Source organism: Myxine glutinosa, chromosome 1 (genome assembly GCF_964187855.1).
Source record: "Myxine glutinosa chromosome 1, kmMyxGlut1.1, whole genome shotgun sequence".
Lineage (NCBI taxonomy): Eukaryota > Metazoa > Chordata > Myxini > Myxiniformes > Myxinidae > Myxine > Myxine glutinosa.
The window spans coordinates 211015945-211032126 of record NC_136261.1 but is presented as its reverse complement, the minus strand read 5'-3'; the positions used below and the strand labels follow the sequence as shown (position 1 = coordinate 211032126).

The window sequence follows — 16182 nt, the reverse complement described above, 5'->3', positions numbered from 1 at the left end:
CTCTGATTGAGCATAATGTCGAAAATTTGAGGGTCTGGCTCATAGCCTACTGATATGTATGTCAGCTTTAGCCTCTAAGAAAGATGGATGGTATGAATGAATCAACGTAGATGGTCCATTTGATGATGCCAATTGGTCTAGGTGAGCAGGAATCTCAGAGGCATCCCTAATATTCCAATAATGGGATGTAAACCAACAGGGAGAGCAGACATTTAGAACAGAAGATTTGCTGTCCACAATCGAGCGAGAAGGAGACACAATCGCTGTTATTCTGCTAAGTGGAGTGCAGTACTTCACGGGACAGTTGTTTGACATGGCTTCCATCACGCATGCCGGTCACAACATGGTATGTATGTCCATCGTTTCATTGAAGGGTAAGAATGCTTTATAAGACATGGACACGTAGGAAACGACGTGTATTTACGCGTGCTTTCCGTAGGGATGTGTGGTGGGGTTTGATCTCGCACATGCTGTTGGAAATGTGGAGCTCTCTCTTCATGAGTGGGGTGTTGACTTTGCCTGCTGGTGCTCATATAAGGTGAGTTTAGACTTCTTGATTTAAGCCACGTTTTAACTTCCTTGTTAAATGACAATGTCCTCAGTTTTGGCACAAGATGTTACACAACTACTGTCGACCATCTCTAGGAGATGCAGTAGCCTCCCAATGAAAGCCTAAACCACACCTACTTCCTGTCTATTGACCAAGATTCGCCAAATTGTTTGGACACATCCCATTAATGCTTATTGCAGTCCATGACTCCATGGAATCTGTTCAAAATTTAACGTGAATCTGGGTAAAGTTCATCCCTTGTCAAAGTGGTTTCGCAACAGCATATTGTGAATGGTGTATCGTGTGAATCACGATTTTGAAATCTATGGATTTCATGGTTAATTTTGAATGAATAAAATTGGCACCACATTTCTTATGAAGTTGGTGAAGTAGTTTGTTTACCATCTACGATAACCTATTAATAGGGAGAGCCAACAGGGAGAGCTGTCTCACACCAGTCCTCACACTCGTCTCTGAACTTCTCCAGCCTGTGTTTGAATCCCAGACCACCTATAAACTGTTATGTGGGTGTTTCATAGGTGGGGTAATTCATCAATATGTGTGCCATCCCCAGGATGGATGTTAAACGGGGCATCCCATCTACCAGCATTCGTTGGTGGGCATTAAATATCCCATGGTGTCCTTCGCAAAGAGTAGGTGAGCTATCAGCAGCACCATTGCCAAATTTCAAATTCTTGCCATAATTATTCTTTCTTTTCTTGCCATAATTAATAATGATTTCAAATTCTTGCCATAATTAATAATGATTTCAAATTCTTGCCATAATTAATACTGATTTCAAATTCTTGCCATAATTAATACTGATTTCAAATTCTTGCCATAATTAATACTGATTTCAAATTCTTGCCATAATTAATACTGATTTCAAATTCTTGCCATAATTAATAATGATTTCAAATTCTTGCCATAATTAATAATGATTTCAAATTCTTGCCATAATTAATAATGATTTCAAATTCTTGCCATAATTATTCTTTCTTTTCTTGCCATAATTAATACTGATTTCAAATTCTTGCCATAATTAATAATGATTTCAAATTCTTGCCATAATTAATAATGATTTCAAATTCTTGCCATAATTAATAATGATTTCAAATTCTTGCCATAATTAATAATGATTTCAAATTCTTGCCATAATTAATAATGATTTCAAATTCTTGCCATAATTAATAATGATTTCAAATTCTTGCCATAATTATTCTTTCTTTTCTTGCCATAATTAATACTGATTTCAAATTCTTGCCATAATTATTCTTTCTTTTCTTGCCATAATTAATAATGATTTCAAATTCTTGCCATAATTAATACTGATTTCAAATTCTTGCCATAATTAATAATGATTTCAAATTCTTGCCATAATTAATAATGATTTCAAATTCTTGCCATAATTATTCTTTCTTTTCTTGCCATAATTAATAATGATTTCAAATTCTTGCCATAATTAATAATGGTTTCAAATTCTTGCCATAATTATTCTTTCTTTTCTTGCCATAATTAATAATGATTTCAAATTCTTGCCATAATTATTCTTTCTTTTCTTGCCATAATTAATAATGATTTCAAATTCTTGCCATAATTAATAATGATTTCAAATTCTTGCCATAATTAATAATGATTTCAAATTCTTGCCATAATTAATAATGATTTCAAATTCTTGCCATAATTATTCTTTCTTTTCTTGCCATAATTAATAATGATTTCAAATTCTTGCCATAATTATTCTTTCTTTTCTTGCCATAATTAATAATGATTTCAAATTCTTGCCATAATTAATAATGATTTCAAATTCTTGCCATAATTAATAATGATTTCAAATTCTTGCCATAATTAATAATGATTTCAAATTCTTGCCATAATTAATAATGATTTCAAATTCTTGCCATAATTATTCTTTCTTTTCTTGCCATAATTAATAATGATTTCAAATTCTTGCCATAATTAATAATGATTTCAAATTCTTGCCATAATTAATAATGATTTCAAATTCTTGCCATAATTAATACTGATTTCAAATTCTTGCCATAATTATTCTTTCTTTTCTTGCCATAATTAATACTGATTTCAAATTCTTGCCATAATTATTCTTTCTTTTCTTGCCATAATTAATTAATGATTTCAAATTCTTGCCATAATTAATAATGATTTCAAATTCTTGCCATAATTAATAATGATTTCAAATTCTTGCCATAATTAATAATGATTTCAAATTCTTGCCATAATTATTCTTTCTTTTCTTGCCATAATTAATAATGATTTCAAATTCTTGCCATAATTAATAATGATTTCAAATTCTTGCCATAATTAATAATGATTTCAAATTCTTGCCATAATTAATACTGATTTCAAATTCTTGCCATAATTATTCTTTCTTTTCTTGCCATAATTAATACTGATTTCAAATTCTTGCCATAATTATTCTTTCTTTTCTTGCCATAATTAATAATGATTTCAAATTCTTGCCATAATTATTCTTTCTTTTCTTGCCATAATTAATACTGATTTCAAATTCTTGCCATAATTATTCTTTCTTTTCTTGCCATAATTAATAATGATTTCAAATTCTTGCCATAATTATTCTTTCTTTTCTTGCCATAATTAATAATGATTTCAAATTCTTGCCATAATTATTCTTTCTTTTCTTGCCATAATTAATAATGATTTCAAATTCTTGCCATAATTATTCTTTCTTTTCTTGCCATAATTAATACTGATTTCAAATTCTTGCCATAATTATTCTTTCTTTTCTTGCCATAATTAATAATGATTTCAAATTCTTGCCATAATTATTATTTCTTTTCTTGCCATAATTAATAATGATTTCAAATTGTTGCCATAATTATTCTTTCTTTTCTTGCCATAATTAATAATGATTTCAAATTCTTGCCATAATTATTCTTTCTTTTCTTGCCATAATTAATAATGATTTCAAATTTTTGCCATAATTATTATTTCTTTTCTTGCCATAATTAATAATGATTTCAAATTCTTGCCATAATTATTCTTTCTTTTCTTGCCATAATTAATACTGATTTCAAATTCTTGCCATAATTATTCTTTCTTTTCTTGCCATAATTAATAATGATTTCAAATTCTTGCCATAATTAATAATGATTTCAAATTCTTGCCATAATTATTCTTTCTTTTCTTGCCATAATTAATAATGATTTCAAATTCTTGCCATAATTATTCTTTCTTTTCTTGCCATAATTAATACTGATTTCAAATTCTTGCCATAATTATTCTTTCTTTTCTTGCCATAATTAATACTGATTTCAAATTCTTGCCATAATTATTCTTTCTTTTCTTGCCATAATTAATACTGATTTAAAATTCTTGCCATAATTATTCTTTCTTTTCTTGCCATAATTAATAATGATTTCAAATTCTTGCCATAATTATTCTTTCTTTTCTTGCCATAATTAATACTGATTTCAAATTCTTGCCATAATTAATAATGATTTCAAATTCTTGCCATAATTAATACTGATTTCAAATTCTTGCCATAATTATTCTTTCTTTTCTTGCCATAATTAATAATGATTTCAAATTCTTGCCATAATTAATAATGATTTCAAATTCTTGCCATAATTATTCTTTCTTTTCTTGCCATAATTAATACTGATTTCAAATTCTTGCCATAATTATTCTTTCTTTTCTTGCCATAATTAATACTGATTTCAAATTCTTGCCATAATTATTCTTTCTTTTCTTGCCATAATTAATAATGATTTCAAATTCTTGCCATAATTATTCTTTCTTTTCTTGCCATAATTAATAATGATTTCAAATTCTTGCCATAATTATTCTTTCTTTTCTTGCCATAATAAATAATTATTTCAAATTCTTGCCATAATTATTCTTTCTTTTCTTGCCATAATTAATGATTATTTCAAATTCTTGCCAAAATTATTCTTTCTTTTCTTGCCATAATTAATAATTATTTCAAATTCTTGCCATAATTATTCTTTCTTTTCTTGCCATAATTAATGATTTCAAATTCTTGCCATAATTATTCTTTCTTTTCTTGCCATAATGAATAATGATTTCAAATTCTTGCCATAATTATTCTTTCTTTTCTTGCCATAATTATTCTTTCTTTTCTTGCCATAATTAATAAATGATTTCAAATTCTTGCCATAATTATTCTTTCTTTTCTTGCCATAATTAATAATGATTTCAAATTCTTGCCATAATTATTCTTTCTTTTCTTGCCATAATTAATAATGATTTCAAATTCTTGCCATAATTATTCTTTCTTTTCTTGCCATAATTAATAATGATTTCAAATTCTTGCCATAATTATTCTTTCTTTTCTTGCCATAATTATTCTTTCTTTTCTTGCCATAATTAATAAATGATTTCAAATTCTTGCCATAATTATTCTTTCTTTTCTTGCCATAATTAATAATGATTTCAAATTCTTGCCATAATTATTCTTTCTTTTCTTGCCATAATTAATAATGATTTCAAATTCTTGCCATAATTATTCTTTCTTTTCTTGCCTTAATTAATAATGATTTCAAATTCTTGCCATAATTAATAATGATTTCAAATTCTTGCCATAATTATTCTTTCTTTTCTTACCATAATTATTCTTTCTTTTCTTGCCATAATTAATAAATGATTTCAAATTCTTGCCATAATTATTCTTTCTTTTCTTGCCATAATTGATAATTATTTCAAATTCTTGCCATAATTATTCTTTCTTTTTTTGCCATAATTGATAATTATTTCAAATTCTTGCCATAATTATTCTTTCTTTTCTTGCCATAATTAATAATGATTTCAAATTCTTGCCATAATTATTCTTTCTTTTCTTGCCATAATTAATAATGATTTCAAATTCTTGCCATAATTAATAATGATTTCAAATTCTTGCCATAATTAATAATGATTTCAAATTCTTGCCATAATTATTCTTTCTTTTCTTGCCATAATTAATACTGATTTCAAATTCTTGCCATAATTATTCTTTCTTTTCTTGCCATAATTAATAATGATTTCAAATTCTTGCCATAATTAATACTGATTTCAAATTCTTGCCATAATTAATAATGATTTCAAATTCTTGCCATAATTAATAATGATTTCAAATTCTTGCCATAATTAATAATGATTTCAAATTCTTGCCATAATTATTCTTTCTTTTCTTGCCATAATTAATAATGATTTCAAATTCTTGCCATAATTAATAATGGTTTCAAATTCTTGCCATAATTATTCTTTCTTTTCTTGCCATAATTAATAATGATTTCAAATTCTTGCCATAATTATTCTTTCTTTTCTTGCCATAATTAATAATGATTTCAAATTCTTGCCATAATTAATAATGATTTCAAATTCTTGCCATAATTAATAATGATTTCAAATTCTTGCCATAATTAATAATGATTTCAAATTCTTGCCATAATTATTCTTTCTTTTCTTGCCATAATTAATAATGATTTCAAATTCTTGCCATAATTATTCTTTCTTTTCTTGCCATAATTAATAATGATTTCAAATTCTTGCCATAATTAATAATGATTTCAAATTCTTGCCATAATTAATAATGATTTCAAATTCTTGCCATAATTAATAATGATTTCAAATTCTTGCCATAATTATTCTTTCTTTTCTTGCCATAATTAATAATGATTTCAAATTCTTGCCATAATTAATAATGGTTTCAAATTCTTGCTATAATTATTCTTTCTTTTCTTGCCATAATTAATAATGATTTCAAATTCTTGCCATAATTAATAATGATTTCAAATTCTTGCCATAATTAATAATGATTTCAAATTCTTGCCATAATTATTCTTTCTTTTCTTGCCATAATTAATAATGATTTCAAATTCTTGCCATAATTAATAATGATTTCAAATTCTTGCCATAATTAATAATGATTTCAAATTCTTGCCATAATTAATACTGATTTCAAATTCTTGCCATAATTATTCTTTCTTTTCTTGCCATAATTAATACTGATTTCAAATTCTTGCCATAATTATTCTTTCTTTTCTTGCCATAATTAATAATGATTTCAAATTCTTGCCATAATTAATAATGATTTCAAATTCTTGCCATAATTAATAATGATTTCAAATTCTTGCCATAATTAATAATGATTTCAAATTCTTGCCATAATTATTCTTTCTTTTCTTGCCATAATTAATACTGATTTCAAATTCTTGCCATAATTAATAATGATTTCAAATTCTTGCCATAATTGATAATGATTTCAAATTCTTGCCATAATTAATACTGATTTCAAATTCTTGCCATAATTATTCTTTCTTTTCTTGCCATAATTAATACTGATTTCAAATTCTTGCCATAATTATTCTTTCTTTTCTTGCCATAATTAATAATGATTTCAAATTCTTGCCATAATTATTCTTTCTTTTCTTGCCATAATTAATACTGATTTCAAATTCTTGCCATAATTATTCTTTCTTTTCTTGCCATAATTAATAATGATTTCAAATTCTTGCCATAATTATTCTTTCTTTTCTTGCCATAATTAATAATGATTTCAAATTCTTGCCATAATTATTCTTTCTTTTCTTGCCATAATTAATAATGATTTCAAATTCTTGCCATAATTATTCTTTCTTTTCTTGCCATAATTAATAATGATTTCAAATTCTTGCCATAATTAATACTGATTTCAAATTCTTGCCATAATTATTCTTTCTTTTCTTGCCATAATTAATAATGATTTCAAATTCTTGCCATAATTATTATTTCTTTTCTTGCCATAATTAATAATGATTTCAAATTGTTGCCATAATTATTCTTTCTTTTCTTGCCATAATTAATAATGATTTCAAATTCTTGCCATAATTATTCTTTCTTTTCTTGCCATAATTAATAATGATTTCAAATTTTTGCCATAATTATTATTTCTTTTCTTGCCATAATTAATAATGATTTCAAATTCTTGCCATAATTATTCTTTCTTTTCTTGCCATAATTAATACTGATTTCAAATTCTTGCCATAATTATTCTTTCTTTTCTTGCCTTAATTAATAATGATTTCAAATTCTTGCCATAATTAATAATGATTTCAAATTCTTGCCATAATTATTCTTTCTTTTCTTGCCATAATTAATACTGATTTCAAATTCTTGCCATAATTATTCTTTCTTTTCTTGCCATAATTAATAATGATTTCAAATTCTTGCCATAATTAATACTGATTTCAAATTCTTGCCATAATTAATAATGATTTCAAATTCTTGCCATAATTAATAATGATTTCAAATTCTTGCCATAATTATTCTTTCTTTTCTTGCCATAATTAATAATGATTTCAAATTCTTGCCATAATTAATAATGGTTTCAAATTCTTGCCATAATTATTCTTTCTTTTCTTGCCATAATTAATAATGATTTCAAATTCTTGCCATAATTATTCTTTCTTTTCTTGCCATAATTAATAATGATTTCAAATTCTTGCCATAATTAATAATGATTTCAAATTCTTGCCATAATTAATAATGATTTCAAATTCTTGCCATAATTAATAATGATTTCAAATTCTTGCCATAATTAATAATGATTTCAAATTCTTGCCATAATTAATAATGGTTTCAAATTCTTGCCATAATTATTCTTTCTTTTCTTGCCATAATTAATAATGATTTCAAATTCTTGCCATAATTATTCTTTCTTTTCTTGCCATAATTAATAATGATTTCAAATTCTTGCCATAATTAATAATGATTTCAAATTCTTGCCATAATTAATAATGATTTCAAATTCTTGCCATAATTAATAATGATTTCAAATTCTTGCCATAATTAATAATGATTTCAAATTCTTGCCATAATTATTCTTTCTTTTCTTGCCATAATTAATAATGATTTCAAATTCTTGCCATAATTAATAATGATTTCAAATTCTTGCCATAATTAATAATGATTTCAAATTCTTGCCATAATTAATACTGATTTCAAATTCTTGCCATAATTATTCTTTCTTTTCTTGCCATAATTAATACTGATTTCAAATTCTTGCCATAATTATTCTTTCTTTTCTTGCCATAATTAATTAATGATTTCAAATTCTTGCCATAATTAATAATGATTTCAAATTCTTGCCATAATTAATAATGATTTCAAATTCTTGCCATAATTAATAATGATTTCAAATTCTTGCCATAATTATTCTTTCTTTTCTTGCCATAATTAATAATGATTTCAAATTCTTGCCATAATTATTCTTTCTTTTCTTGCCATAATTAATAATGATTTCAAATTCTTGCCATAATTAATAATGATTTCAAATTCTTGCCATAATTAATAATGATTTCAAATTCTTGCCATAATTAATAATGATTTCAAATTCTTGCCATAATTAATAATGATTTCAAATTCTTGCCATAATTATTCTTTCTTTTCTTGCCATAATTAATAATGATTTCAAATTCTTGCCATAATTAATAATGATTTCAAATTCTTGCCATAATTAATAATGATTTCAAATTCTTGCCATAATTAATACTGATTTCAAATTCTTGCCATAATTATTCTTTCTTTTCTTGCCATAATTAATACTGATTTCAAATTCTTGCCATAATTATTCTTTCTTTTCTTGCCATAATTAATTAATGATTTCAAATTCTTGCCATAATTAATAATGATTTCAAATTCTTGCCATAATTATTCTTTCTTTTCTTGCCATAATTAATAATGATTTCAAATTCTTGCCATAATTAATAATGGTTTCAAATTCTTGCTATAATTATTCTTTCTTTTCTTGCCATAATTAATAATGATTTCAAATTCTTGCCATAATTAATAATGATTTCAAATTCTTGCCATAATTAATAATGATTTCAAATTCTTGCCATAATTATTCTTTCTTTTCTTGCCATAATTAATAATGATTTCAAATTCTTGCCATAATTAATAATGATTTCAAATTCTTGCCATAATTAATAATGATTTCAAATTCTTGCCATAATTAATACTGATTTCAAATTCTTGCCATAATTATTCTTTCTTTTCTTGCCATAATTAATACTGATTTCAAATTCTTGCCATAATTATTCTTTCTTTTCTTGCCATAATTAATAATGATTTCAAATTCTTGCCATAATTAATAATGATTTCAAATTCTTGCCATAATTAATAATGATTTCAAATTCTTGCCATAATTAATAATGATTTCAAATTCTTGCCATAATTATTCTTTCTTTTCTTGCCATAATTAATAATGATTTCAAATTCTTGCCATAATTAATAATGATTTCAAATTCTTGCCATAATTGATAATGATTTCAAATTCTTGCCATAATTAATACTGATTTCAAATTCTTGCCATAATTATTCTTTCTTTTCTTGCCATAATTAATACTGATTTCAAATTCTTGCCATAATTATTCTTTCTTTTCTTGCCATAATTAATAATGATTTCAAATTCTTGCCATAATTATTCTTTCTTTTCTTGCCATAATTAATACTGATTTCAAATTCTTGCCATAATTATTCTTTCTTTTCTTGCCATAATTAATAATGATTTCAAATTCTTGCCATAATTATTCTTTCTTTTCTTGCCATAATTAATAATGATTTCAAATTCTTGCCATAATTATTCTTTCTTTTCTTGCCATAATTAATAATGATTTCAAATTCTTGCCATAATTATTCTTTCTTTTCTTGCCATAATTAATACTGATTTCAAATTCTTGCCATAATTATTCTTTCTTTTCTTGCCATAATTAATAATGATTTCAAATTCTTGCCATAATTATTATTTCTTTTCTTGCCATAATTAATAATGATTTCAAATTGTTGCCATAATTATTCTTTCTTTTCTTGCCATAATTAATAATGATTTCAAATTCTTGCCATAATTATTCTTTCTTTTCTTGCCATAATTAATAATGATTTCAAATTTTTGCCATAATTATTATTTCTTTTCTTGCCATAATTAATAATGATTTCAAATTCTTGCCATAATTATTCTTTCTTTTCTTGCCATAATTAATACTGATTTCAAATTCTTGCCATAATTATTCTTTCTTTTCTTGCCTTAATTAATAATGATTTCAAATTCTTGCCATAATTAATAATGATTTCAAATTCTTGCCATAATTATTCTTTCTTTTCTTGCCATAATTAATACTGATTTCAAATTCTTGCCATAATTATTCTTTCTTTTCTTGCCATAATTAATAATGATTTCAAATTCTTGCCATAATTAATACTGATTTCAAATTCTTGCCATAATTAATAATGATTTCAAATTCTTGCCATAATTAATAATGATTTCAAATTCTTGCCATAATTATTCTTTCTTTTCTTGCCATAATTAATAATGATTTCAAATTCTTGCCATAATTAATAATGGTTTCAAATTCTTGCCATAATTATTCTTTCTTTTCTTGCCATAATTAATAATGATTTCAAATTCTTGCCATAATTATTCTTTCTTTTCTTGCCATAATTAATAATGATTTCAAATTCTTGCCATAATTAATAATGATTTCAAATTCTTGCCATAATTAATAATGATTTCAAATTCTTGCCATAATTAATAATGATTTCAAATTCTTGCCATAATTATTCTTTCTTTTCTTGCCATAATTAATAATGATTTCAAATTCTTGCCATAATTATTCTTTCTTTTCTTGCCATAATTAATAATGATTTCAAATTCTTGCCATAATTAATAATGATTTCAAATTCTTGCCATAATTAATAATGATTTCAAATTCTTGCCATAATTAATAATGATTTCAAATTCTTGCCATAATTAATAATGATTTCAAATTCTTGCCATAATTATTCTTTCTTTTCTTGCCATAATTAATAATGATTTCAAATTCTTGCCATAATTAATAATGATTTCAAATTCTTGCCATAATTAATAATGATTTCAAATTCTTGCCATAATTAATACTGATTTCAAATTCTTGCCATAATTATTCTTTCTTTTCTTGCCATAATTAATACTGATTTCAAATTCTTGCCATAATTATTCTTTCTTTTCTTGCCATAATTAATTAATGATTTCAAATTCTTGCCATAATTAATAATGATTTCAAATTCTTGCCATAATTAATAATGATTTCAAATTCTTGCCATAATTAATAATGATTTCAAATTCTTGCCATAATTATTCTTTCTTTTCTTGCCATAATTAATAATGATTTCAAATTCTTGCCATAATTAATAATGATTTCAAATTCTTGCCATAATTAATAATGATTTCAAATTCTTGCCATAATTAATACTGATTTCAAATTCTTGCCATAATTATTCTTTCTTTTCTTGCCATAATTAATACTGATTTCAAATTCTTGCCATAATTATTCTTTCTTTTCTTGCCATAATTAATAATGATTTCAAATTCTTGCCATAATTATTCTTTCTTTTCTTGCCATAATTAATACTGATTTCAAATTCTTGCCATAATTATTCTTTCTTTTCTTGCCATAATTAATAATGATTTCAAATTCTTGCCATAATTATTCTTTCTTTTCTTGCCATAATTAATAATGATTTCAAATTCTTGCCATAATTATTCTTTCTTTTCTTGCCATAATTAATAATGATTTCAAATTCTTGCCATAATTATTCTTTCTTTTCTTGCCATAATTAATACTGATTTCAAATTCTTGCCATAATTATTCTTTCTTTTCTTGCCATAATTAATAATGATTTCAAATTCTTGCCATAATTATTATTTCTTTTCTTGCCATAATTAATAATGATTTCAAATTGTTGCCATAATTATTCTTTCTTTTCTTGCCATAATTAATAATGATTTCAAATTCTTGCCATAATTATTCTTTCTTTTCTTGCCATAATTAATAATGATTTCAAATTTTTGCCATAATTATTATTTCTTTTCTTGCCATAATTAATAATGATTTCAAATTCTTGCCATAATTATTCTTTCTTTTCTTGCCATAATTAATACTGATTTCAAATTCTTGCCATAATTATTCTTTCTTTTCTTGCCATAATTAATAATGATTTCAAATTCTTGCCATAATTAATAATGATTTCAAATTCTTGCCATAATTATTCTTTCTTTTCTTGCCATAATTAATAATGATTTCAAATTCTTGCCATAATTATTCTTTCTTTTCTTGCCATAATTAATACTGATTTCAAATTCTTGCCATAATTATTCTTTCTTTTCTTGCCATAATTAATACTGATTTCAAATTCTTGCCATAATTATTCTTTCTTTTCTTGCCATAATTAATACTGATTTAAAATTCTTGCCATAATTATTCTTTCTTTTCTTGCCATAATTAATAATGATTTCAAATTCTTGCCATAATTATTCTTTCTTTTCTTGCCATAATTAATACTGATTTCAAATTCTTGCCATAATTAATAATGATTTCAAATTCTTGCCATAATTAATACTGATTTTAAATTCTTGCCATAATTATTCTTTCTTTTCTTGCCATAATTAATACTGATTTCAAATTCTTGCCATAATTATTCTTTCTTTTCTTGCCATAATTAATACTGATTTCAAATTCTTGCCATAATTATTCTTTCTTTTCTTGCCATAATTAATAATGATTTCAAATTCTTGCCATAATTATTCTTTCTTTTCTTGCCATAATTAATAATGATTTCAAATTCTTGCCATAATTATTCTTTCTTTTCTTGCCATAATAAATAATTATTTCAAATTCTTGCCATAATTATTCTTTCTTTTCTTGCCATAATTAATGATTATTTCAAATTCTTGCCAAAATTATTCTTTCTTTTCTTGCCATAATTAATAATTATTTCAAATTCTTGCCATAATTATTCTTTCTTTTCTTGCCATAATTAATGATTTCAAATTCTTGCCATAATTATTCTTTCTTTTCTTGCCATAATGAATAATGATTTCAAATTCTTGCCATAATTATTCTTTCTTTTCTTGCCATAATTATTCTTTCTTTTCTTGCCATAATTAATAAATGATTTCAAATTCTTGCCATAATTATTCTTTCTTTTCTTGCCATAATTAATAATGATTTCAAATTCTTGCCATAATTATTCTTTCTTTTCTTGCCATAATTAATAATGATTTCAAATTCTTGCCATAATTATTCTTTCTTTTCTTGCCATAATTAATAATGATTTCAAATTCTTGCCATAATTATTCTTTCTTTTCTTGCCATAATTATTCTTTCTTTTCTTGCCATAATTAATAAATGATTTCAAATTCTTGCCATAATTATTCTTTCTTTTCTTGCCATAATTAATAATGATTTCAAATTCTTGCCATAATTATTCTTTCTTTTCTTGCCATAATTAATAATGATTTCAAATTCTTGCCATAATTATTCTTTCTTTTCTTGCCTTAATTAATAATGATTTCAAATTCTTGCCATAATTAATAATGATTTCAAATTCTTGCCATAATTATTCTTTCTTTTCTTACCATAATTATTCTTTCTTTTCTTGCCATAATTAATAAATGATTTCAAATTCTTGCCATAATTATTCTTTCTTTTCTTGCCATAATTGATAATTATTTCAAATTCTTGCCATAATTATTCTTTCTTTTTTTGCCATAATTGATAATTATTTCAAATTCTTGCCATAATTATTCTTTCTTTTCTTGCCATAATTAATAATGATTTCAAATTCTTGCCATAATTATTCTTTCTTTTCTTGCCATAATTAATAATGATTTCAAATTCTTGCCATAATTAATAATGATTTCAAATTCTTGCCATAATTAATAATGATTTCAAATTCTTGCCATAATTATTCTTTCTTTTCTTGCCATAATTAATACTGATTTCAAATTCTTGCCATAATTATTCTTTCTTTTCTTGCCATAATTAATAATGATTTCAAATTCTTGCCATAATTAATACTGATTTCAAATTCTTGCCATAATTAATAATGATTTCAAATTCTTGCCATAATTAATAATGATTTCAAATTCTTGCCATAATTAATAATGATTTCAAATTCTTGCCATAATTATTCTTTCTTTTCTTGCCATAATTAATAATGATTTCAAATTCTTGCCATAATTAATAATGGTTTCAAATTCTTGCCATAATTATTCTTTCTTTTCTTGCCATAATTAATAATGATTTCAAATTCTTGCCATAATTATTCTTTCTTTTCTTGCCATAATTAATAATGATTTCAAATTCTTGCCATAATTAATAATGATTTCAAATTCTTGCCATAATTAATAATGATTTCAAATTCTTGCCATAATTAATAATGATTTCAAATTCTTGCCATAATTATTCTTTCTTTTCTTGCCATAATTAATAATGATTTCAAATTCTTGCCATAATTATTCTTTCTTTTCTTGCCATAATTAATAATGATTTCAAATTCTTGCCATAATTAATAATGATTTCAAATTCTTGCCATAATTAATAATGATTTCAAATTCTTGCCATAATTAATAATGATTTCAAATTCTTGCCATAATTATTCTTTCTTTTCTTGCCATAATTAATAATGATTTCAAATTCTTGCCATAATTAATAATGGTTTCAAATTCTTGCTATAATTATTCTTTCTTTTCTTGCCATAATTAATAATGATTTCAAATTCTTGCCATAATTAATAATGATTTCAAATTCTTGCCATAATTAATAATGATTTCAAATTCTTGCCATAATTATTCTTTCTTTTCTTGCCATAATTAATAATGATTTCAAATTCTTGCCATAATTAATAATGATTTCAAATTCTTGCCATAATTAATAATGATTTCAAATTCTTGCCATAATTAATACTGATTTCAAATTCTTGCCATAATTATTCTTTCTTTTCTTGCCATAATTAATACTGATTTCAAATTCTTGCCATAATTATTCTTTCTTTTCTTGCCATAATTAATAATGATTTCAAATTCTTGCCATAATTAATAATGATTTCAAATTCTTGCCATAATTAATAATGATTTCAAATTCTTGCCATAATTAATAATGATTTCAAATTCTTGCCATAATTATTCTTTCTTTTCTTGCCATAATTAATAATGATTTCAAATTCTTGCCATAATTAATAATGATTTCAAATTCTTGCCATAATTAATAATGATTTCAAATTCTTGCCATAATTAATACTGATTTCAAATTCTTGCCATAATTATTCTTTCTTTTCTTGCCATAATTAATACTGATTTCAAATTCTTGCCATAATTATTCTTTCTTTTCTTGCCATAATTAATAATGATTTCAAATTCTTGCCATAATTATTCTTTCTTTTCTTGCCATAATTAATACTGATTTCAAATTCTTGCCATAATTATTCTTTCTTTTCTTGCCATAATTAATAATGATTTCAAATTCTTGCCATAATTATTCTTTCTTTTCTTGCCATAATTAATAATGATTTCAAATTCTTGCCATAATTATTCTTTCTTTTCTTGCCATAATTAATAATGATTTCAAATTCTTGCCATAATTATTCTTTCTTTTCTTGCCATAATTAATACTGATTTCAAATTCTTGCCATAATTATTCTTTCTTTTCTTGCCATAATTAATAATGATTTCAAATTCTTGCCATAATTATTATTTCTTTTCTTGCCATAATTAATAATGATTTCAAATTGTTGCCATAATTATTCTTTCTTTTCTTGCCATAATTAATAATGATTTCAAATTCTTGCCATAATTA

The 16182-nt window shown here is 24.0% G+C and overlaps 1 protein-coding gene across 2 annotated transcripts in view; it reads left to right on the top strand.

Moving 5' to 3' along the window:
- Nucleotides 1-16182, top strand: part of KYNU (kynureninase) — a 130718-nt gene that overhangs the window by 58094 nt on the left and 56442 nt on the right. For both annotated transcript variants that reach the window (XM_068102212.2, XM_068102213.2), the window contains exons 7-8: nucleotides 200-346; nucleotides 440-538. In XM_068102212.2, the coding sequence (XP_067958313.2) occupies nucleotides 200-346; nucleotides 440-538 (246 nt within the window). The remainder of the gene's footprint in view (nucleotides 1-199; nucleotides 347-439; nucleotides 539-16182) is intronic.